General features: G+C 41.3%; 1 protein-coding gene across 2 annotated transcripts; it reads left to right on the plus strand.

The window, feature by feature from the left end:
- The first annotated feature begins 397 nt into the window (after positions 1-397).
- si:ch211-183d21.1 (uncharacterized) lies at positions 398-19,464 on the plus strand. Of its 2 annotated transcripts, XM_005448239.4 has the most exons (13): positions 398-529; positions 671-913; positions 1,601-2,457; positions 2,605-2,785; positions 3,391-3,530; positions 9,549-10,114; positions 10,239-10,512; positions 10,623-10,818; positions 12,052-12,236; positions 12,684-12,779; positions 13,107-13,271; positions 15,264-15,357; positions 17,049-19,464. In XM_005448239.4, exons 3-13 carry the CDS (start codon positions 1,635-1,637, stop codon positions 17,110-17,112), a joined length of 2,784 nt encoding a protein of 927 aa, XP_005448296.1. In that variant the 5' UTR covers positions 398-529; positions 671-913; positions 1,601-1,634; the 3' UTR covers positions 17,113-19,464. The 2 variants fall into 2 exon arrangements, with proteins under 2 accessions (XP_005448296.1, XP_005448295.1); XM_005448238.4 differs by having other exon boundaries at positions 434-913.
- The last annotated feature ends 92 nt before the right edge of the window (positions 19,465-19,556 follow it).

The raw sequence follows: 19,556 nt of genomic DNA on the forward strand, positions 1-19,556 counted from the left end.
TGGTGTTTAATTTTATTCAAATTATGTTGTTTATTTACATTTGGAGAGCATTGGCTATATAGGAATACAATGACTAATATTATTTGAAAAATGCAAAGCAACCTGGCACATTATTAAGCCGGGGCTTTTGTTGTGGGGGTCAGGGGCCCCATGTCAGTGGTCTGCTTGGCCCAGTTGGTGATCCAGCTTTGTATTCATCTCCCCGTGAGTTTTTGTTATGCCTATGCCCAAAAACAAATAGGAGCTTTATTGTTGTGCATGAGGCGTATGTAACTAGACATACCTGCTCAGCTTTGAGTACAGGCTAGTCCACAGAAATGCTTGTGAAGTTGTGCTTTTTAATGAACTTCTCTTTAAAAGACAAAGCAGCAGTAAATAGTATAACCTGGCGCTGGGAGGGACTTGTGCTTTCATTGAAGTGTTACTGAAGCCACTCTCCCCTAGTTCACAGAGCGGGGTCAGGGGCCCCCTTCAGGTCTTTGAAGGCGTCTTTCACGGAAGATTATTAGGCTGCTTAGCGCTGCAGACAGTCAGTCAGACAGACATATTTACAGCATTCACACACAGCTGTGGGCTGTGGACTAAACTTTGTTTTCTTGTTTTTTTCCTTCCTGTTAACACTGCGTCTCTCTGCTTTTTTCCCTTCTTTTTACTGGCGTTTTGTCCTCAGCTGCGACTGGCCTGAGCCTCCCTGGCTGGCATCATCCCCCTCAGTCAGTCTGACCGCCCACAGCACGGTGGTGGTGTCGGAGGTGGGGGGAGAAAGTGCTGCTTTGTGAATGACGGGAGCGGCAGAGGACAGAAAACAAACTTTAGCAATAATATTTCCGACGGGGAAGTGATTTTACATCCACTCGAGAAGTTTGGGCTGCCGAACCAGCGACACCTGGACGAAGAGGACCGAGAAAAATCTGTAAGTCGCGACGCTTTTTAGGACCTTGTGTGGCAATGATAGAAATCAGATTGACAGCCTTTTTTTTTTTCTTCTTCTTTTCGACGGAAAGATGCGTGCATAGCAGCCTAACCGTGACTGGAATAACTGCAGTGAGATGGGAGATAATTTGGTGAAAGAATTTAACTCCACAGGCGTTTTTTCCCCTCCTCTCTCCAACCAAGAAGAGTGACTGCCGTGCAATCTAATGTAGCCTCTTTAACACACATTTAAAAAAAATAATTAAAAGCTAATGTTAAATACTGTGAAGATTTAGCTTTAGATCGACTCAGAAATGGGATAAGTAAATCCTAAAGGCTGGGAAGGCTGATGCCTCTCTCGTATAGTTCAAACTATATGTGGCCGTTTAGTTTCTTAATCCCATTTATTCACTTGTGTGGCATTTCATCGTTTCATGCAAAGTTTCCTTCTGCTTGCCTCTGCGTTTCGCAACAATTCATGACTCATTCAGAAGACGTGCATTCCCACTGTCACCATGAACGAAAAAAATACGCTCATAGAGGACTCATTCATGATATTATGAGGCTTCTCCTCAAGTGGTGAACAACTGTGAAATGTCACTCAGTCTTATTAATACTCCTTAACTAAGTTTATTTCACTGAGGAATGCAACTGGTGGTCTTTCCGCCCCTTTTTCTTGTCTTTGCAGAAGCTTCCGAGCTGCTTCAGTGAAGCTGTGAACCATGGCGGTCGGTCTAGCCTGCGTTGCCTGTCTCTGCCTGGTGGTGATGGTTGGCGGTGACCCCTGCCTCATCATCAGCGAGATCAATGCTGACAACCCAAGACTGGACACCACTGAGTTCGTGGAGTTGTATCACACCAGCGGACAGCGGGCCCCGCTGGACGGGTACACCCTCGTGTTCTATAATGGAAACGGAAATATAGCCTACAAGGTGCTGGACCTCAAGGGCCACAGCACGGATGACAGAGGTTTCTTCTTGGTGGGCTCGGTGGACATGATGCCCAAACCGGCCATCCTCCTGCCGCCGAACACAGTCCAGAACGGCCCGGACGCCATTGTCCTATACCGCACATCTGCCGCTCGCTATAATGAGAAGATGAACGTTACGGCTGTTGGGTTAGTGGACGCCGTCGTCTACATGACCCGCCGTACTGGAGGTGCAGAGATCCTCGCGGAGATGCTCACGCCCGGGGAGCCGGCTTTCGTCGAGGATGAAATGGCGCTCGAGGGGGACGAATCGATCGAAAGGTGCCTGCTGTCTGAAGATCGGTGGGGCTTTCAGGTGTCCTCACCCTCCCCTGGTCAGCGAAACAACTGCACCCCTCCTATTGCTCCATTAACCATCCCTTTAATCACTGAGCTGAAGCTAGGCGGAGGGCAGGTGGAAGGGCTGGTGGAGCTGACGGAGGCTCCGTCTGCAGGTTCTCTGGTGCTGGTAGTGTGGGATGGGAAAACAGACCAGGTCAGTGTCAGCGTGGACGTGGACGTGGACACCTCCAGGAACGGGTTGATCTCTGTAACCATAGAGAAGAGCTACATGAAAGGTCAGTGTGTACTGATCTGATGGCTGTCCTATTGTAGTTTAAGCTTAGTGTTTGTGGGTCTAGGTTTCTTCTGCTTTTGTAGGTTTCACGTGTGGGTTGGTCATTTTTCATTCATCTCATTCATCTTTTCTTATGGCTTCTTCTCAGGAGATGAGTCTGGGGCAGTGGCCATTTACAATGGAAAAGCTACAGACTTTCCTGTAGGCAGTCCACTGAGCCAGATACAGCCGCTGGATGCATTTGTGTATGCCGGACCCGGAAACAAGCCTAGTGCCAACCTCACAGAGACTCTCATACCAGGCAGGCAGCCGTACCAGCTCAGCAACAGGCAAGACTTGTTGACAGTTTAGTGGTTTTTCTCGATTTTAAGCTCAAAATTAAAACTGTGGGGAGAAAAAAAACGTGCGTGTGTGTATATTTTGACTGTCAGCAATATTCTGTGGGTATTTTTGAGCCAGTAGTTTTGTTGTGCAACATGAGGCTGAGTCACTCAATGGAGGGGAGAGGGTCAGCTTGTGACCAGTGTTCCTCTTTTCTTTACTGTGTGGTCACAGCAGAGCTGTAGTGAGAAGTAGCCTTTGACTTGTGCTGATATTTGCACTTGAATTTGAACACTGCATTTCATTAACGCATCCCTGATAAAAATATGACCGTGTTTTAGAGCTTTTTTAGCTCTGTGTGGCAGTACTTAAGTGCTCTGAGCAGATGATGATTTACATGGGAATTCTGACCTACCATCAAAGTTATTAAAGTTTATGGAATTAATTAGTTCCAAATTCCAAATGACATTTTACTAAAGCCAAAAATGTCTTAGCCTGATGGAAAAACTGCATTTAAAATTTAAGGTTTTATTATTGGATAGCATCAAGAGATAAATGTGTTTGCCCATAGTTCACTATAATTGCTCTCCATATGATTTCTTTATTTTGACAGTTTGAGGGAGGGCGGCTTCTATCTCAGTCGCTGTGGTGTGGCTACCTGGGCCAGAGACCCTGGCATCTTCTGGGAGGCTCCACAAACTCCTGGGCTGCCCAACCAGTGCCCCTGGCCAAAAATCTGCCCTCACAGCAATGGTAAGTGTTTTGAATGCTTTCCAGGCATGCATGCATGTTTTTGGATTAATCTAATGGAAAATCTTAAGCTTTTATTATACTCCATTGCAGACACACATAGCTGGAGTCCCGATGGCGGAGTAGCCGTTCCTCTTATACTTCTTTGAACTCCGCTTTAGGTCTACCACCCGTGGCGCATGCACATTTGGTGAATTGGCTGACTCCAACATAAAGTGCATTACAGTAGTCAAGCCGAGTTGAAATAAAGGCATGTATTACCTTCTCCATGTCACATCTTGACAAAACTGGCTTCAGCTTTGCTATTTGCCTCAACTGGAAAAAGCTTTTTTGCAACACAGAACTAATGTGTTTGTCCAATTTAAAATCTGAGTCCATAATGACTCCCAAATTTGTCACATGCTGTTTGATATAAGATCGTAGCTAACCACAATTCCCAACGGGGTTGCATGAAATATTATTAGGTCTAAATACAATCACCTCCATTTTACTCTCACTGAAACTCAAAAAGTTCAGAGCCATCCAAGCTTTGACATCTTCAAGGCAGTTCAAAAGGATTTGGATGGTGCCTGGGCCATTTGGTGCTAACGGCAAATAAATTTGGCAGTCATCTGCATAGCAGTGAAAGGATATTTTGTGTTTTCTAAAAATAGACCCTAAAGGGAGCAGGTATAATGAAAAAAGAAGAGGGCCAAGGATTGAGCCTTGGGGCATCCCACAAGAAAGGGGGGCTGAGGTGGACCCAGAATTTTCAACTTTAACACTAAACGTTCTGCCGCTCAAATATGAACGATGTTAATCCAGTGCTGCACCTTTGATGCCAACCAGGTGTTCCAAATGAGAGATAAGAATATTGTGGTCAACAGTATCAAACGCTGCAGTAAGATCTAAAAGCACAAGGATCACAGGATTCCACAATCATTAGCTAAAAAGACATCGTTAAAAACACGTAACAGTGCTGTTTAAGTGGAGTGTAGATGTTTAAAACCAGACTGAAAAACTTCCATGATACCATTAGTATCTAAACGTATTCAGTTGGGTAAAAACTATTTTTTCCAATAACTTTGAAAGAAATGGAAGTTTTGAAATGGGTCTAAAATTTGAGCAAACTAAAGGGTCAAGGCCAGGTTTTTTAATAAAGGGTTTACAATTGCATGTTTAAATGTGCATGTAAAAGAAGGTGAACAAAATCTAGAAAACACAGCTCCCATTTAAGTTGGACTGAGGCATAGTTGAAAACTGTCCTGAGACTGGTTTTGGAAATCACACATACCGCATCCTCTTAGCTAAAGAGAAGCAAGAGGAGTATCCTGGTTGTTGGCAGTACACAGTTCAAAGGCCGGCATGTGTGATGGTATCTGGGTGCATCAGAGCACATGGCACCATTAATGCTGAGTGATACAATAGGGTAAATAATTATCTGATCCCCTGCTGAATTTGCAAGTTTTCTCACTTTCCAAGAAATGACCAGTGTAATTTTTTATGGTTGTTTCATTTTAATGGAGAGAAACAGAATATCAATCAAAAATCCAGAAAAAACACATTAGATAAAACTTATAAATATATTTGCATGTTGTTGAGTGAAGTAGGTATTTAATCCCTTACAACCCAGCCAGAATTCTGGCTCGTACAGATTTATTACAATCAATCAATCAATCAATCAATCAATTGAAATCCCCGTCAGTTGCCCTCAGTCTGGAGCTCCAATGCAAGATTTTGCCTCATGGGGTGATGATGATGACTGTGAGAAAGTTGGTGGATCATCCCAAAACGACAAGGGAGCTTAGTTAGAGATCTTGAAGGCAGCTGGGACCATAGCCACCAAGAACACAAATACAATCCATTACGCTGAAATAAATTGAAATCTTTCAGCACCTGCGAGGTTCCCCTGCTCAAGTAGGCAGATGTACAGGCCCGTGTTAGGTTTACCAGTGAACATCTATATGATTCACTGAAGTCTTGGCAGAAAGTGCTGTGGTCAGATGAAGCCAAAATCAAGCATCAACTCCATCCGCCATGATTGGAGGAAGATAAATGCTGAATATGACCCAAAGAGCACCACAGTCAACGCCCCACAGTTATGGTTGGGGCTGTTTTTCACAATGGACCATGTGCAATAAAATCTTAGACAATAAGCTCCTTCCCTCAACCAGAACATTGAAGATGGGTCGTGGATGGGCCTTCCAGAATGACAATGACCCAAAATATACCACCATGGCACCAAAGGATTGGCTAAAGAAGAAGCACATTAAGGTTAGTGACTTGGCCAGTCTTCAAGCCTCAGTCCTTTTAGAAAATCTGTGGAGGGAGCTGAAAGTTTCCAAGTGGCAACCAAAAAACCTAAAGGATTTAGAGTTTCTCTGAAGAGGAGTGACGAACTACAGGAAATGTCGCACTGTGCTGCCAACAAGGATTTCTCCACCAAGTACTTAGTCATGCTTTGCTTGTGGATCAAGTATTTATTTCACTCAGTGACATGGAAATCAATTTATAACTTTTGTTTGTTTTCTTTATATTTGGTTGATATTCTGTTTCTGTCCATTATGATTAAACAGGCCATACAAACTGGAGACAGTTCATTTCTTTGTGAGTGAGCAAACTTACAAATTCATCATAACATGGAATAATTATTTTCCCCATCGTTTATAGCCTGCAGGTTTCAAACTGCCAAACTAAGAAGACTTATTTTCAGGTAAAGGCCTGATGCCACCAAACCACATTTTGCACATATTCCAACAACATGACTCCAGATGCTAAACTGGGCTGGCTGGAGTCCAGACCTTAGTGCGTCGTGAAACAGTAACATGACAAAAGAAACAAGGTTGGATTCATGGTGTATGAAAATTGTCATCAATGAGTCATAAATAGTAGAACAGACATGTGAATGTATTTATGAGATAAGACTTTTCTGTGTAGTAAATAATGCAGCTGGCTAAAACTGCTTTCCTGCTGCTCACCCACCAGGTTTTTGTGGTGCCTTGGTGTGTGGTATTGTGAGGATTTGCCAGTCTCTTCACGCGACAAGTCGTCACATGCACCATCCCAACACAACTGGCAGGAAGGATATCGGTTAGCCGCTTTGACTCCAACAGATGGGAGTGCAGCAAAAAGACGTATTGCCATAATAAAAAAACATCCAATGAGTGTCCGTGGGAAAATCTGTGTGAGCCATTTGCAGGGAAAGACAGTTTTTGATTGTTGAATTTTTTTTGGCACGTGTAACATAAGGAGCTACATGCATAGGCATGCAATCATGGATGCTGTCAAATTGATTTTTTTTTTCCTTTTCATCTCGTCGCAGGAATTTTACCAAGGAGACGATGAATTTGGTTATTCAGAATTTGCATGCTGTTAGAGTTGTGACCAAATGTTGACGCAAACGTTGAAATATTATGTTGTTTAGATAAAACCGGAAATGAAATAAGATTTTATGTAGATCATGTGATTAGAGGGAAAGCTCAGGAGAAGCTGGAGGTTTATTATCTTGTCTTATATCCCAAGGCAATAACGTAAAGCTCGAAGTGGGATTCTTGAGCATATGTGGCTCAATCATTTCTGATTCTCATGTTTTCTCATGCGCCTTTTATTAGCCTTTATGCATGTTTTTCAGCAGGGTAAATTTTTTTAAATATATATATATATAGTTAATTTATTTAAATATTTTAAATATTTTTTAATTATTATTTTTACTTATTTTAATTTTATTGTTATTTTAGTTTAGTTTTATTTGTATTTTCAGTTATTTTTTTATTATTAAATATTTTTTGTTAAATAAAGGTTATAAGAAAATAGAAAATGGAACGTCCACTTCACAGGTTATACATAAAACCAAAAAAACTAAATGTCCCACTATTCATATGAAAGAATCCTTAAAAAAAAAATGCAAGGTTACTGCTCACAAAGAAAACAATGCAAGAGTTTTGTCTGTGCAGCTGTTATGTATTTACTTAATTATGACCATGGTGATTCTTCCTCAGGGAGAGATTTGAGTTGTTTATCCTCTGTGACAGTGTGTGGGAACTGTACAACGCCCGCCACTTTGCACATGCTCTGTGTGGTGGTGGCTGCCTAACAAATGTGTTGTCTAGGCATGCCTTCACAACCGTTAGGATCAGACAAATATGAAAGAACTTTCAAGGAGTTTGTAATTAGTGAGGTCACAATAATGATAAAAAATCAAATCCATTCCTGCTAAAAAAAGACACAAAAGTTGCCGAAGTACTCAAATTACCAAGTGAATATGAAAGCAGTCACACTATGTATGGTGGATGATTTTTTTTTTTTTTTTTGCATAAGTGGTCAATTTGTTTACTGTTAAGAGTTAAAGTTAGAACTGTAGCCAGTTTGATTGACAGGCATGCAATCATGGCTATGTGGGCATGTGACCTCACCTCATGAGTCACTGAACTGATCATCTCTATTGTGCTGTTGCTGCCTTTTGTAGCGTTTTTATGTACTTACCTGTCAAATATTATGGCTCGTTGTGTGGTACATCCACATGGAGCCTGCTAGCATTAGCTAATAACTTAGCAGTGCTTGTCCTCATCCAAATATGGTCAATTCTGGCTTAAAAACAAACCCATCACGGTGGCAACAAAACATTGAGGCTTAAAAATCTAAAGTTCAGAAACTAGTAGGTAATGTCATGAAGGCTGGGTCGATGAGCTGTAAATGTAGTGCATGAATATTTTTCCACAATAACATATCACTAAACTGTAAACTACAATAAATCAGAAAGTGACACGTCCAAGAAGTTTAATTAGATGTACACACGTAATCAGACTTGGCAGGAAAGTCATGACGGTTAGAATGATCAGCAACCTTGTGCTTTTTCCATTGTTGGCTGTCATTGGTCAGAGTTCAGTGAGGTGTTTGTATTTCTGCATTGTGAACTTCCAAACTTCTCAGTGAGGGTTTTTTTTAGTTGGTTTTAGGGTAAATTAGGTGTTTACTTATCATGATTAGTAAGGCAATGAAGATATATGAGTTGGTTTTATGGGATATGGCTGTTTATTCTATAGTGGTGGAGCTGATGGATGGAGGGTTTTGTAGCCCCGAGCAGTGTTCTCATTGAGCACCCAGATGGCCAGTGGGAAGAAGCTTCTCTTGAGCTTATCCATGTGCATCTCCGGGCTAAAGTAGAGCTTTCCTAAAACAGGCAGCTATCCCGGTGTTTGGGGAAATATGGTCCTCATTAATAAATAATACAGTGTCAGTCTTATTAAGCATGTAGTGCTATAAAAATTCTTGTTTTGGTACTTCATTGCAGAAGTCACAGTTTGGGACAAATGCAGATATTTTCAGTTTCAGTGTTCTGTTGCATCCCTAAATGATAACCCACTGCATAAATATTGCATGCGACACACACACACACACACACACACACACACACACACACACACACACACACACACAAAGATCAGCTAATATACTTGTTTTTAAGTTTACATACAAACGTGTTAAACCCAAAGCTTGTCTCTCCTCTACGTCACATCAGAATCCTCTTTCGCTGCTCATGTAAAAAATATCAATAAAATCTCTCATCTCAAAACAATCAAATATTTTCAGGCTGCATAACCTATTTTATCACGTTGGGAACCATTTGTGTGTATTATGTAACACTGGCTGTCATTTAGGTATTAATAGATTGTAGGTTAGGTCTTATTAGCGACTCCTGCAGTAAGCGCTGTAGAAAATAAAGAGACTATGAATCTTGTGATGTATTATTGTGCAGCTGATATATAATAGTCATTAAAAAAGAAATGTTTGTGTTTTAAATAGAATTTTTATGATTCAGTATCCTAATATAAGCATGTACAAGATGTTGAAGACGATGACAAACGTGATCATGAGATCACTAGTAGTAGAGGTGACATCATCATTACTTTTACCACGGTGTTATGTTTCATGATTGCACTGTATGTGGGAGTTTAAGAGGGGACATCGTAGGAAAACATCACCTTGTTTTTGAGCTGCAGTGGCCTAATAAATCCCTAATAAATTCCCCGTTTTATGCTCCAGTGGTTCCAGGAGGCACAGACTCGCCGCCTCACCTCCCACCCTGGGGCAACACTGACTTCCTGATCAACGAGCTGAACACTGACACACCCGGCGCAGCTGAGGACGGAGAGTACATCGAGCTGTGGCACCCATCAGGCCGCCGAGTCTCCTTGCAGGACATCTGGATACTGCTGTTCAGTGCGCACAATAACAAACCGTACAGGGAGATCAGCCTGAGCGGACACTTCACCACCTCCAAAGGGTATTTTCTGCTGGGCAGCGACAGGTTGGTGCCAGCCCCATCGCTGCGCCTGCCTCCCAACACCATCCAGAACGGACCAGATGCCGTGGCGCTCTATCGCAGCCCCTTCGGCCCACCGTCGGCCGCGCAGAGGGGGATTCCTACTAAAGGCCTGCTGGATGCTGTGGTTTATCGACAGAGAGGGTCAGACAGGGAGGCACAGGAGCTGAGTAAAGCTCTGACTCCAGGACAGCTGCCACTGCTGGAGGACCCGGAGGTTCTGCCTGGTGATGAGGCCCTTAGCCGCTGTAGAGGCCTTTACCCCTATGACCTGTCTGCTTTTTCAGTGAGTATTAACATGTGTAAAAATAAAGCACTACATCAGGATTGGGTGGTTTATTATCTTTTCTGTTTAGTCACAGACATTTTTGAAGTTAATAAAGGTCTACGTCTTGTGTCATCCCGTGTAGGTGGCTCCACCAACCCCTCTGAGGGAAAACAGCTGCCCTCGCCCTCCTCCTGCCCCTGAGGGTGTGGTTATCAGTGAGGTGTCTAGCAACCACTGGACCAATCACAGCCAGCAGCGGGCCTTTGTGGAGCTTCACGGGCCACCTATGACAGACCTGCAGGGCCTGGTACTCTCTGTGTTTGACCAGGAGCGTAGTGGGACCGTCATTGCCCTTCCCTTGACCGGATCTATTGACCGGGACGGATTTTACATCATTGGAAATGTCACCGGTGCAGGTGAGAGCAATTGAAGTTTTTCTTTCTTAAAATCAACCAAATCTATTTGCCTCTTTGACTCACCTCACTTTTTTTTGTCTGTAACCGGTTCACCTTCTCTCTCTGCATAGATCAGACCTTCCCAGAGGGCTCCACGATTCCCGGGCGAGGAGCTGTAGTCCTGTGCTACGACCTATTCAGCGTCTGCAGAGCTGGAACCGCTCTGACCAACTCCAGCCTCAGAGATGTGCTTGTGTTCAGTGAGAACCGGCAGCTGCTGTCCTCTCTGTCCACCACCAGGGGGAGACAAGTAATGCCAGCTCTCAGGTACACAGACATGACTCAACACATGAATCACACACTTTATAATTAATGATGCCACTCAAAACCACAGTTTTGTAGAGATATTTCAAGACTGTCATTAATACAAAAGATGTCCTTATTCACAGGAAAAAAGATCCAAAGAACATAAAACAACACTTTTAAACAGCTAAAGTGACCATTTATTTAGCCTTTTCATACGTTTTAAGTAGGCATAGCTGCCTCCATTACTTTATACAAATATAACTCACTATAGTGAAATATAACCATAGAAAGCTGGAGCAAAAAGGTTTCCTAATCACAGCAAATGCCATATTTGATGAATCAAAGTCTGTCAGACTTGCACATGTCTATGATTTGATCAGAAAAACACATTTCAAACATGCGTCACTTCAGGTAATTAGAGCTTGGAAGTGAAAGTAGAAAACCATTTTTCTCCAGGTGGCGGTAAAAGGTTCAATCAGGAACAAACAGCTGGAGGCATGTTTGTGTGTGTGTTTCTGCTAAACTGTGGAGTTCGGCTCATATTCTATCAACACTACTTTGGAGAACAAGAGGAATGGCTGCCAAATGCAGACAGACATTTGAGACTATACTGTCTATGTTTATAGGCTACACCATTCGACCGTACAGCAAAGTAATAGTTGTTTTTATTAAGAATTTTATTTTTGGGGGCTTAAATGTTTTTACACTTTCTGGAAAAAATTGGCCTGATGGACAAGTGCAGAGATGAACAGAGGTCAGGGTCCAAGAGGCATAGCAGAGTGTCTCTGAGACAAGAAGATTGATGAAAAGATTGATAAGTTTCACAGATTTAGATTATGCTTAACCTAAATCTGTGCATGTCTGAAGTAATGCACAGTATAGTGCAAGTCTTGAGCCACCCCACATATCTTTATATAATTTTTTTCCAAGCAGCCAGATTTTCTTGTTCTTCTTTTAAAGTGCACTTGAGCAGTGGCTCTCCAGGCTTTCCGAATGTTTTCCGAAGTTTTTCTTTGCTTGGCTGCTTTTTCACTCACTTTCAGCCAAGTCAATATAACTGACCATTTTCTAAGAAATAGTTTTTGTTAAGCTGTTTATCACTGACTGAATCAGACAAGCATTTAAAAATGCACCTAATGCACCTTTGGCATCTCGAGGTATGCTAAATTACACAAGAAAGAAAGTTTGTTCAAATCACTGTCTGTATGTATGCGATTCAAAATCGGTGTGTTCAAACGTGTGCTGTGCGTGCAGGTCAGTGGAAGATGGTCCCGTCACACTTAGCCGGTGTTCATGCTGTGAGGTGAGGAGCCCCTCATCCTGGACCACCTCGTCTCCCACACCTCACAGCACCAACCTCTGTCCTAGCTCCACCTTCTCAAGTCAGATTGATCTTTGCCTCGGACCGCTGTCCGCTGACTGGCAGGAGCAGGTGGGAGGTAAGGCATCTTAAAATGAACATTTATAAAAGTAAAAAAAAAATGTTTTGGATTATGGAAACTTAATGTAAGTGTCCTATACCTACGTTCTTTCTGACTGGCAGCAGAGGGCAACTCCTGTGTTTGCAAAAAGAAGTCCAAATTTATGAAGAAATGGAAAAACAGCCCGATTTCTCATTTATGACATAATCAGACATTATTTTCATAGTAAATCATCCCTTGGTCATGGCGTCCGGCTTAAAAATAAATAAATAAATAAATAAAATCAAGATGACAATAACCTAAATGGTAGCCTGTAAACTAATGGATGATGACATGGTGGCTCATGTGGTATTTTATGTATAATTTTACAGTTTCAGAGATGCATTGCTTTTGTTTGTGGGGTTTTTTTGGCCTCATTATAACGTAGTAACTAAGAGCTCACACTCTCTTCTCTGTTTTTCACAGACTGCAGTGGTCTGATCCACGGGAAGGGGGTCTCTGAGGTGGCAGACTACTTAGAGCAGCGATGTCATTGTGGCATTTCTGCTCTGCATCTCCAAGGTGAGCCGCTTTTCCACAAAACCAACCACATTAGGTTGATATTCAATGAAAGACTGTAGTAGGTCATTCCTGTTCTTTGAAACAGCTCTAGAAACATACTTGGAGAATGAAATCATTAGGAGATAGGCGGGCTCAGGTGTGGCTTGTTTCCTTTCATCATCATGCCCTATGTCCCTCATAAACACTGAAAAACTGCCACAAATGCTGCTGTTCAATAGTAAGCTCCAGTCTCCCAGGTTTACAGAGTCTATATGTATACAAAAAATGCACATCCTGAGCAATTTATTTGTAGAAGGTGAAAAATTTGTCTATCTGTTCTTGTTCAAGGGGCAAACTTTTCTTGTGTGTCTGGCTGGCTGCGAGTTTGGGGGAGCATTCAGGCTCTGTCGGCCCATCAGAGATCCCTGATCATCCAGACATCGCACATGAACCTGTCGTCCACCCAGGGAGATGTCTGCTCCTCTCCCACTACCGGTCGTTACACAAGCACATGTAAGAATGACCTTGTAGCAGCTCAGCATCATCGTTTCAAAAAGATTAGTCTGCAGTGTAGTGCCCAATTTAGCAGGAAATCAGCAGGAAATCTGCATCATAACCTACCTAGTTACCTGACGTGCACCTCCCGAGAAATGTAACTGGCTGGCTGGCACATACCACACAGTAATTAGCATGTAATGCTACACGCATAGGCATAAACGTCATCGACTGCTTAGGTAGGCTATGTGAGAAATACAAAGCCTTAATCAGGCATAAGTCTAAACTTCTAAATTTGGTCCTTTGGGTCCTAAATTTCACTGCATGAAATCAAAGAAATTTCTTGTGTCTCCACTTGTTTTAAAAGGCAATCGTGGCATGACCTGTCAGATTTCGGCACACAGGAATTTGTTGTACATACCCTGACCTCTGGTTCAAAAGGCTCATGTAAGACAGAATTTGCTTCTCTGGAAAGAAAAACAAACAAGTGTAAATCTGTCAAATGTAAAATAGTGGAAAATGTAGAATTTGGAAAGCACCAGCCTGCCACACAAAGTCTGAAAGTACTTAAAGTAATCATTATGATCTTAAGTGTTAACTGCCATCCTGATACTATGTTTAATTATATACAGTTCATTTTTAAAGTACTGTGCTGCCACACTTTACATCCTGGCTTTTATTGTGAAACAGTCATAAGAAATGTGACAGCTGGTGATTGCTCATCAGAAACTTATCTAAAAAAAGTGGAGATGGTAATTTTTAGATTAGAAATGCTGCAGCAGGCTGATGAACTTTAACTTTACTATGTCTTGCTCTCTGGGGGAAATTATTAGATAGTATATGCATCATATAATTAGATCATTGTGTTGTCATGCATGATTTATAAAGGTGAAATACTGGTGGACCTCCTTAATTAGAATCAAATCTGACCTGCTCTTACCCGTAGTAACAAAAAGGAAATGAGATAATAACTTGTTATTGTGTTTTATTTATATTAATAAGAAGTTCTTCTGTGAGTTTAAATGTTGGAACATTATGCATATTTTTTTATAGTAGGTACACACGTTTTACAGTGGTTTAAACAAGAGTAATTTAAAAAGTTCAACATAAGAAGTGAAAGACCCTGGTTTAGGTTCAACACAGCAACACTTAAGCCCAAAAATGTAATTATTAATCAAGTAAAGGATCTTGTGCCTGTGAATTTTGGCAGCGTAAGGAACAATTTATAAAGAATTCATCCCACATACAAATACAAATACATGACTAATAGTACAAAGTGAAAATAGACTGAGGAGAAAATAATTTGCTGTTAATTAAAAACTCTCCATAAGACAGTTGGAGTTTCTGTTACGCTGCCATGTATTTCTCGGCTTGTGTTCTGTGCCCCAGAAAGCTGTGTTTTGCAAAAATAGATGAGTTACTATGCATCAAAATATCTAAATAAAACCAATTCTGTTGCACTTTTAAATTTCCTTCCTGATGTTTAAATTGCTGTTATTCTTAAAATCGCTTACGTTTTCAGAAATTGTATGTTATAGCCTTTTAGGCCTGGCCGAAACACAGCAGGACCACAACATCCACCTTCCCAACGTTCCAAACAGCCACAGGAACAACTTTTTATAAATGTTAAAATATTTTGTTTGCTTTAGAGATTTATAGAAGTTGGAATGAGAATCGCGGCTAGCAGTGGGCAAAACAAATAAATCTGTGAAGAATTACAAGCTAACCAAAGAGCACCAAACTACAACAAATCGAACAAATTGTCTCCTTATCTAACATAAGCATGAGAAAACCTTGTCATAGCAAATAGCAGCTCACCCCATCAAACACCTTCAGACTGGCAAGAGCTGCAGGTGAACACAGGTGTGGCTGGTTGGAACGTGGGAAAGGCGAATGAACCGCCTGTCCGGAGCGATGGCTGCGTTGGCTTTTTGCTGCGTGTAGGAGGTTGAATGTTGCAACACCAATCATGACCAGGACAGTGTAACTTACCTTTGCTCTTCTTTTTAGCATCTGCCCTGGGGTTACAGATAGGGCTGATAGTAACTGTGATCCTGGTGCTGGGACTAGGAGCTGCTCTGTTCACGTATTTCTACAGGAGGAGGTGAGATCTCCTGCATCATCTCTCCCTTTCATAGTACATATGAATGTAGATTATAGACATTTTCAAATATCTTATCACAATATGGCAAAAGCCTTTTATGGATGTATTATTTGCTATATAAATCTTTTCAGAAATTTGTGTAATCGTTTGATTTGTAGTGATTCCTGTGATTTCAAATATGTGTGACAGAGTTCATAGCACCACAATGGGCACTGCTCATTTAGCCAAGACCACTTGTCCAAGTTATAATCCAGCCTTGAGCTCTGACTTTTGGGTGTACGCTTCCAGCTGTGAAAGATTGCGTAAATAACAGTTGTAGTCAGAAGTTTACATATTCTGACTGGTTTTGGAATAGAAAAAGCAGGCTAACATTAAGCTGCTGAAACGGCCTCCCCAAAGTCCTGACCTCAAACCTGTTGAAAATCTGTGGACTACTCTTACAAGCCGGGTCTGTGCCAGGAAACCAACAAATCAATTTAAATGAACTTTGACCACACTTCTTGGCAGAATTGGTAAATATCCAGCCAGAATTATAAGAGAAGCATCTGGCCGAAGTGCTAAGAGACATTTAACAAAATATTAGTTGGTTTCTGTGTTTATCTTTGAGCCTGTATGTATTAGAGGTGGATTAGAGAAAATCCAAAATAAATTCAAACTTGGGCTTCCACTTGTTTTTTAAAGTAATTAAACACAACCATTGTAGCATGGAGAAAGAGCAATTTAAAGAAATCATTAAAGCCCCAAATTACCATGAAATTCCGCTCATCTGAGTGTCTGTAAACCTCTTCTGTAACTATTTATAAAAATTGACCTTCTTCCTGTCAGCACTACTTGTGAAGTTCCGTGACTGTTGTAGCACTCCTGCTGCATTTAGATTACATTGAACTCTTTTTAGCCACTTGCATGCACCTGTTTCAATTTAGCTGCAGACCTCAAACTTGCACGGAGTTTGCACAACGTTGCCTGACGAGCTGACCTGAGTTTCATTTTGAGGATTATGGTTAGTAATGAGAGCTACAAGCCAGACACCAGATAACAGTGTCTAAGCCAGGAGCATGCTTTGTTTTTTGGGGTGTGCGTGTCTCTGTAATAATATCGATCAGGATACAGTTCCTTTGAGTTATGGTACCTGACACATCCTCATCTTTTTTGTGAAACCTTCATTCAGTCACTTCCCACCCTGCTTACCAGAACTGGGTTCCTGCATGTAGTGCCCATGGAGGAAGACTAACTGATTATCAAGGATGAGTAACTACCACAGGGAGGAAGTAAAACTCACAGGACTATATAAAGACCGGTGATTTAAAAAAAATCAGGAAATGACTTCACAGAAATCCATTACTCTGCGACTTTCTCCTCTAAATGAAATTCATGAGCTAAGGGGTCACCGTTGGGACTAGCAGGAGTGCTAGTCCTAGAACTTTCTGATCACACATTGTTATGCATTATTAGAGGTTTATTAAATGTATCAAAGAGCGAAGCAACACAAGAGCAGATTTAAGGTTCAAACATCCATGTTTTTGTCATAGTTTCAGCCTTGTAGAACATTTTCAGGTTCATGGATTGCAGAGTTAAGGTGAAAACCCTTCAGTATGTCTTATATTTCTTCACCTACATCTAAAAGACACTTTTTGTCAGCTGTTTAAAAAATAAAAGTTTTATATTTGTAATGCTGCTGTGTGCTCTCTCAGGCGTCCTCTGGACTATTACACCATGGAGCTGAGTGAGCACGGGGAGGGACTGTCTGATCTATAATCCAGGCTTTGGGCCAGCGGCTTTATGCATGTGGTAGTGGCCACGTGCAGCGGAGGACTTCAGCAGAGAGAGAGAGCTACTGTTGTGGGTAATCAAAAGGTTAATTTGACCTGTGGGTAACTAAATGTGCGGCTGTTGTGAAACAAACGCCACCAAGTGTCCTTCTGTCAAAATGACTTGTAATTGTTATCTATGTGGTTGCATCCAGTGTGTGCGTGACGTGACATTTTATAGCTTCAGTGACATGAAATTAGGCAACCAGTGTGCTGCGTTAAGTCATAACATTCTTCTTTTTTTTCTAAGAATCGATGTACAACCTTTGCCTGTGAACAGTGCTGGTTACTACTTTTAAAAGAAAGGAAGATACAAGAAAGGGATTTATTTTTAAGTACTTGAGTCCTAAATTGTTTTTCTTTTATTGAGTCGTTATTCGTTGCTATGAATGAAGCTTTTAAATTAAGACATTTAAAACAACAATGCTTCTGATTTCTGCAGGAATGCCAGCTGGCACTAAAGTGTTTTTAACACCAGGCTGTATAACAAGATTACATTCTGTTCACGTCTATTGTTTTTGACTTCCTGCCTTGTTTTTCTGCTCTATATTTTGATAGATGACTTTGAACTGTAGTCAAAGGGCCTGATTGCCCTTTAAATGTGAATGTCTCTAACCTGTAATGAGTGTCTGTAACCACTTTTGTACTCTTGGTCAAAGAAAACTGTTTACAGTGTCTCGATTTTGAAAATTAGAAGAAGGGATTGTGCGAGACGTATGAAGTAATTCCTTAAATGGGGAGAATTTGTTTATAAGAGATGAAATATTGCTTATTCTGTGTTTCGCTTGTGTTCTTAGCGGCTCGGAAACCTCTCTCGTGCCTTTGCCCGGTGTTTCATTTGATCAGTTGTTTCTCCACTTAATAGAGAGGACAGCACAAGTTAGCCATAAGTGTCAGTAGTATAGATATGATGTTGGCATTCTCAGGGGGGGAAGCATTTCTTAGCAGTCTGAAATGATAAGTTATTGCAGGGATACACAGAGAATTTTATTGGTCGAGTTAGTTTGAGTTAACTTTTAATGGATTATAAATATCAGACCTAAAATAGTCAAAATTGCCAAGTTAATGTGCCATGAATGAGCATGTGTACGCTGTTTTTGATAGTGTCGATGTGCTGCTTGCCTCTTTGTGTTGCTTTTCTCATCAATGACATGACCCCCCCCCCCCCCCCACCCCACCACCACCACCACCACCACCACCTCCCCCTGTACCTTTCTCGTCAACTCTAATCTCACAGTAACATTTCTTAATACAACCATGTAAAGCTACATCAGTCCTGTCAAATAGGATTTCAGTCAGGACCACTATAGTTAAAAGAAAACCGTATTTTTTATGTAGCTCTAGATAAGCTTGTAAATAAGTGGAAGGTCAGAGCTGGGGTGAGCAGCAGCAAGATCTGCGTCAGAAACAGCGTGAAGAAGGTGGAGCTGGGGGTGGAGGTTTGCACATGCAACGACAAGTGTATGCAGGCTAAAGCAGCGTGGCCTAAGTGAGACTGGATGCACAGAACGGTATCAGCTGCGCCATCAGTTGACGTGACGTAGGCTCGCACCCAGATCAGAAGATGTGAGGCCGAGCTAGACTTCGTGACCTACTGTGGTTGATCTATTTTAGAGATGCGCTGCTGCTTTCATGCGACTTCTTTTCTTTTATGTCAATTTAGCCAAGTTAAGGCAATTTAAGTTTTTTGTTTTGTTTTTTTTAAGCATTCACAGTGATTTAGTGGTTTGGCTTTCCACCTTGTAATGCCCGTTAAATGTCTTTTCTGGTATATTTGAGGTTTTGTGAAACGCAGTGCATGTTGATAGGTTAGAAAATGAAAAGACAGGATGAAGAAGTTGCTCTTTAAGATTACAGATTATACACGGACATGCAAATGAGCTCGCCGCCGAGTGCAACTTTGATGTCTCTAACCTAAAATAAACAATTGTGAGAAAATGGCTCATGTAACACTACTGCGTGTCGGCTTCTTGCTTTATAAACCTGAGCTGACTCATTCACAGATTCGGGTTTTGCAGTATTCAAAGTCTAACAAAACTAGGAGTGAAAACAGAAGCGAGCACTAAAACGGTGTGCACATGCAGCAAATACTCTCAGAACTTTACACAACAAACATGTCACAAAAAAACACTGGAAAAGTAAAAAAAACAACAACTTTGTATCATCTGCATGCACAAGTCATGAATTACAATGTTTCTCTCGTCTTTTTTTTAAATAAATGGTTTATTTTTCATTTTTTTCCTCAAATGTTTTGCACATTTATTTGAAAAAAGAAGTCAATAAATTTGAAATATGTGCAGTTATGTTTCAGACGTCTTTTTTTTAGTACAATGTGACAGCCTGAAGTAACATGAATTAATATCATCTTGATTGCAGATGTTCCTACACAGC

Source organism: Oreochromis niloticus, linkage group LG8 (genome assembly GCF_001858045.2).
Source record: "Oreochromis niloticus isolate F11D_XX linkage group LG8, O_niloticus_UMD_NMBU, whole genome shotgun sequence".
NCBI classification, from domain to species: domain Eukaryota; kingdom Metazoa; phylum Chordata; class Actinopteri; order Cichliformes; family Cichlidae; genus Oreochromis; species Oreochromis niloticus.

Coding starts and splice junctions, on each gene's coding strand:
- si:ch211-183d21.1 (XM_005448239.4), top strand. CDS start 1,635: ATGGCGGTCGGTCTAGCCTGCGTTGCCTGTCTCTGCCTGGTGGTGATG. Junction 2,786..3,390: donor CCGTACCAGCTCAGCAACAG/GCAAGACTTGTT, acceptor TTATTTTGACAG/TTTGAGGGAGGGCGGCTTCT. Junction 3,531..9,548: donor AATCTGCCCTCACAGCAATG/GTAAGTGTTTTG, acceptor TTTATGCTCCAG/TGGTTCCAGGAGGCACAGAC.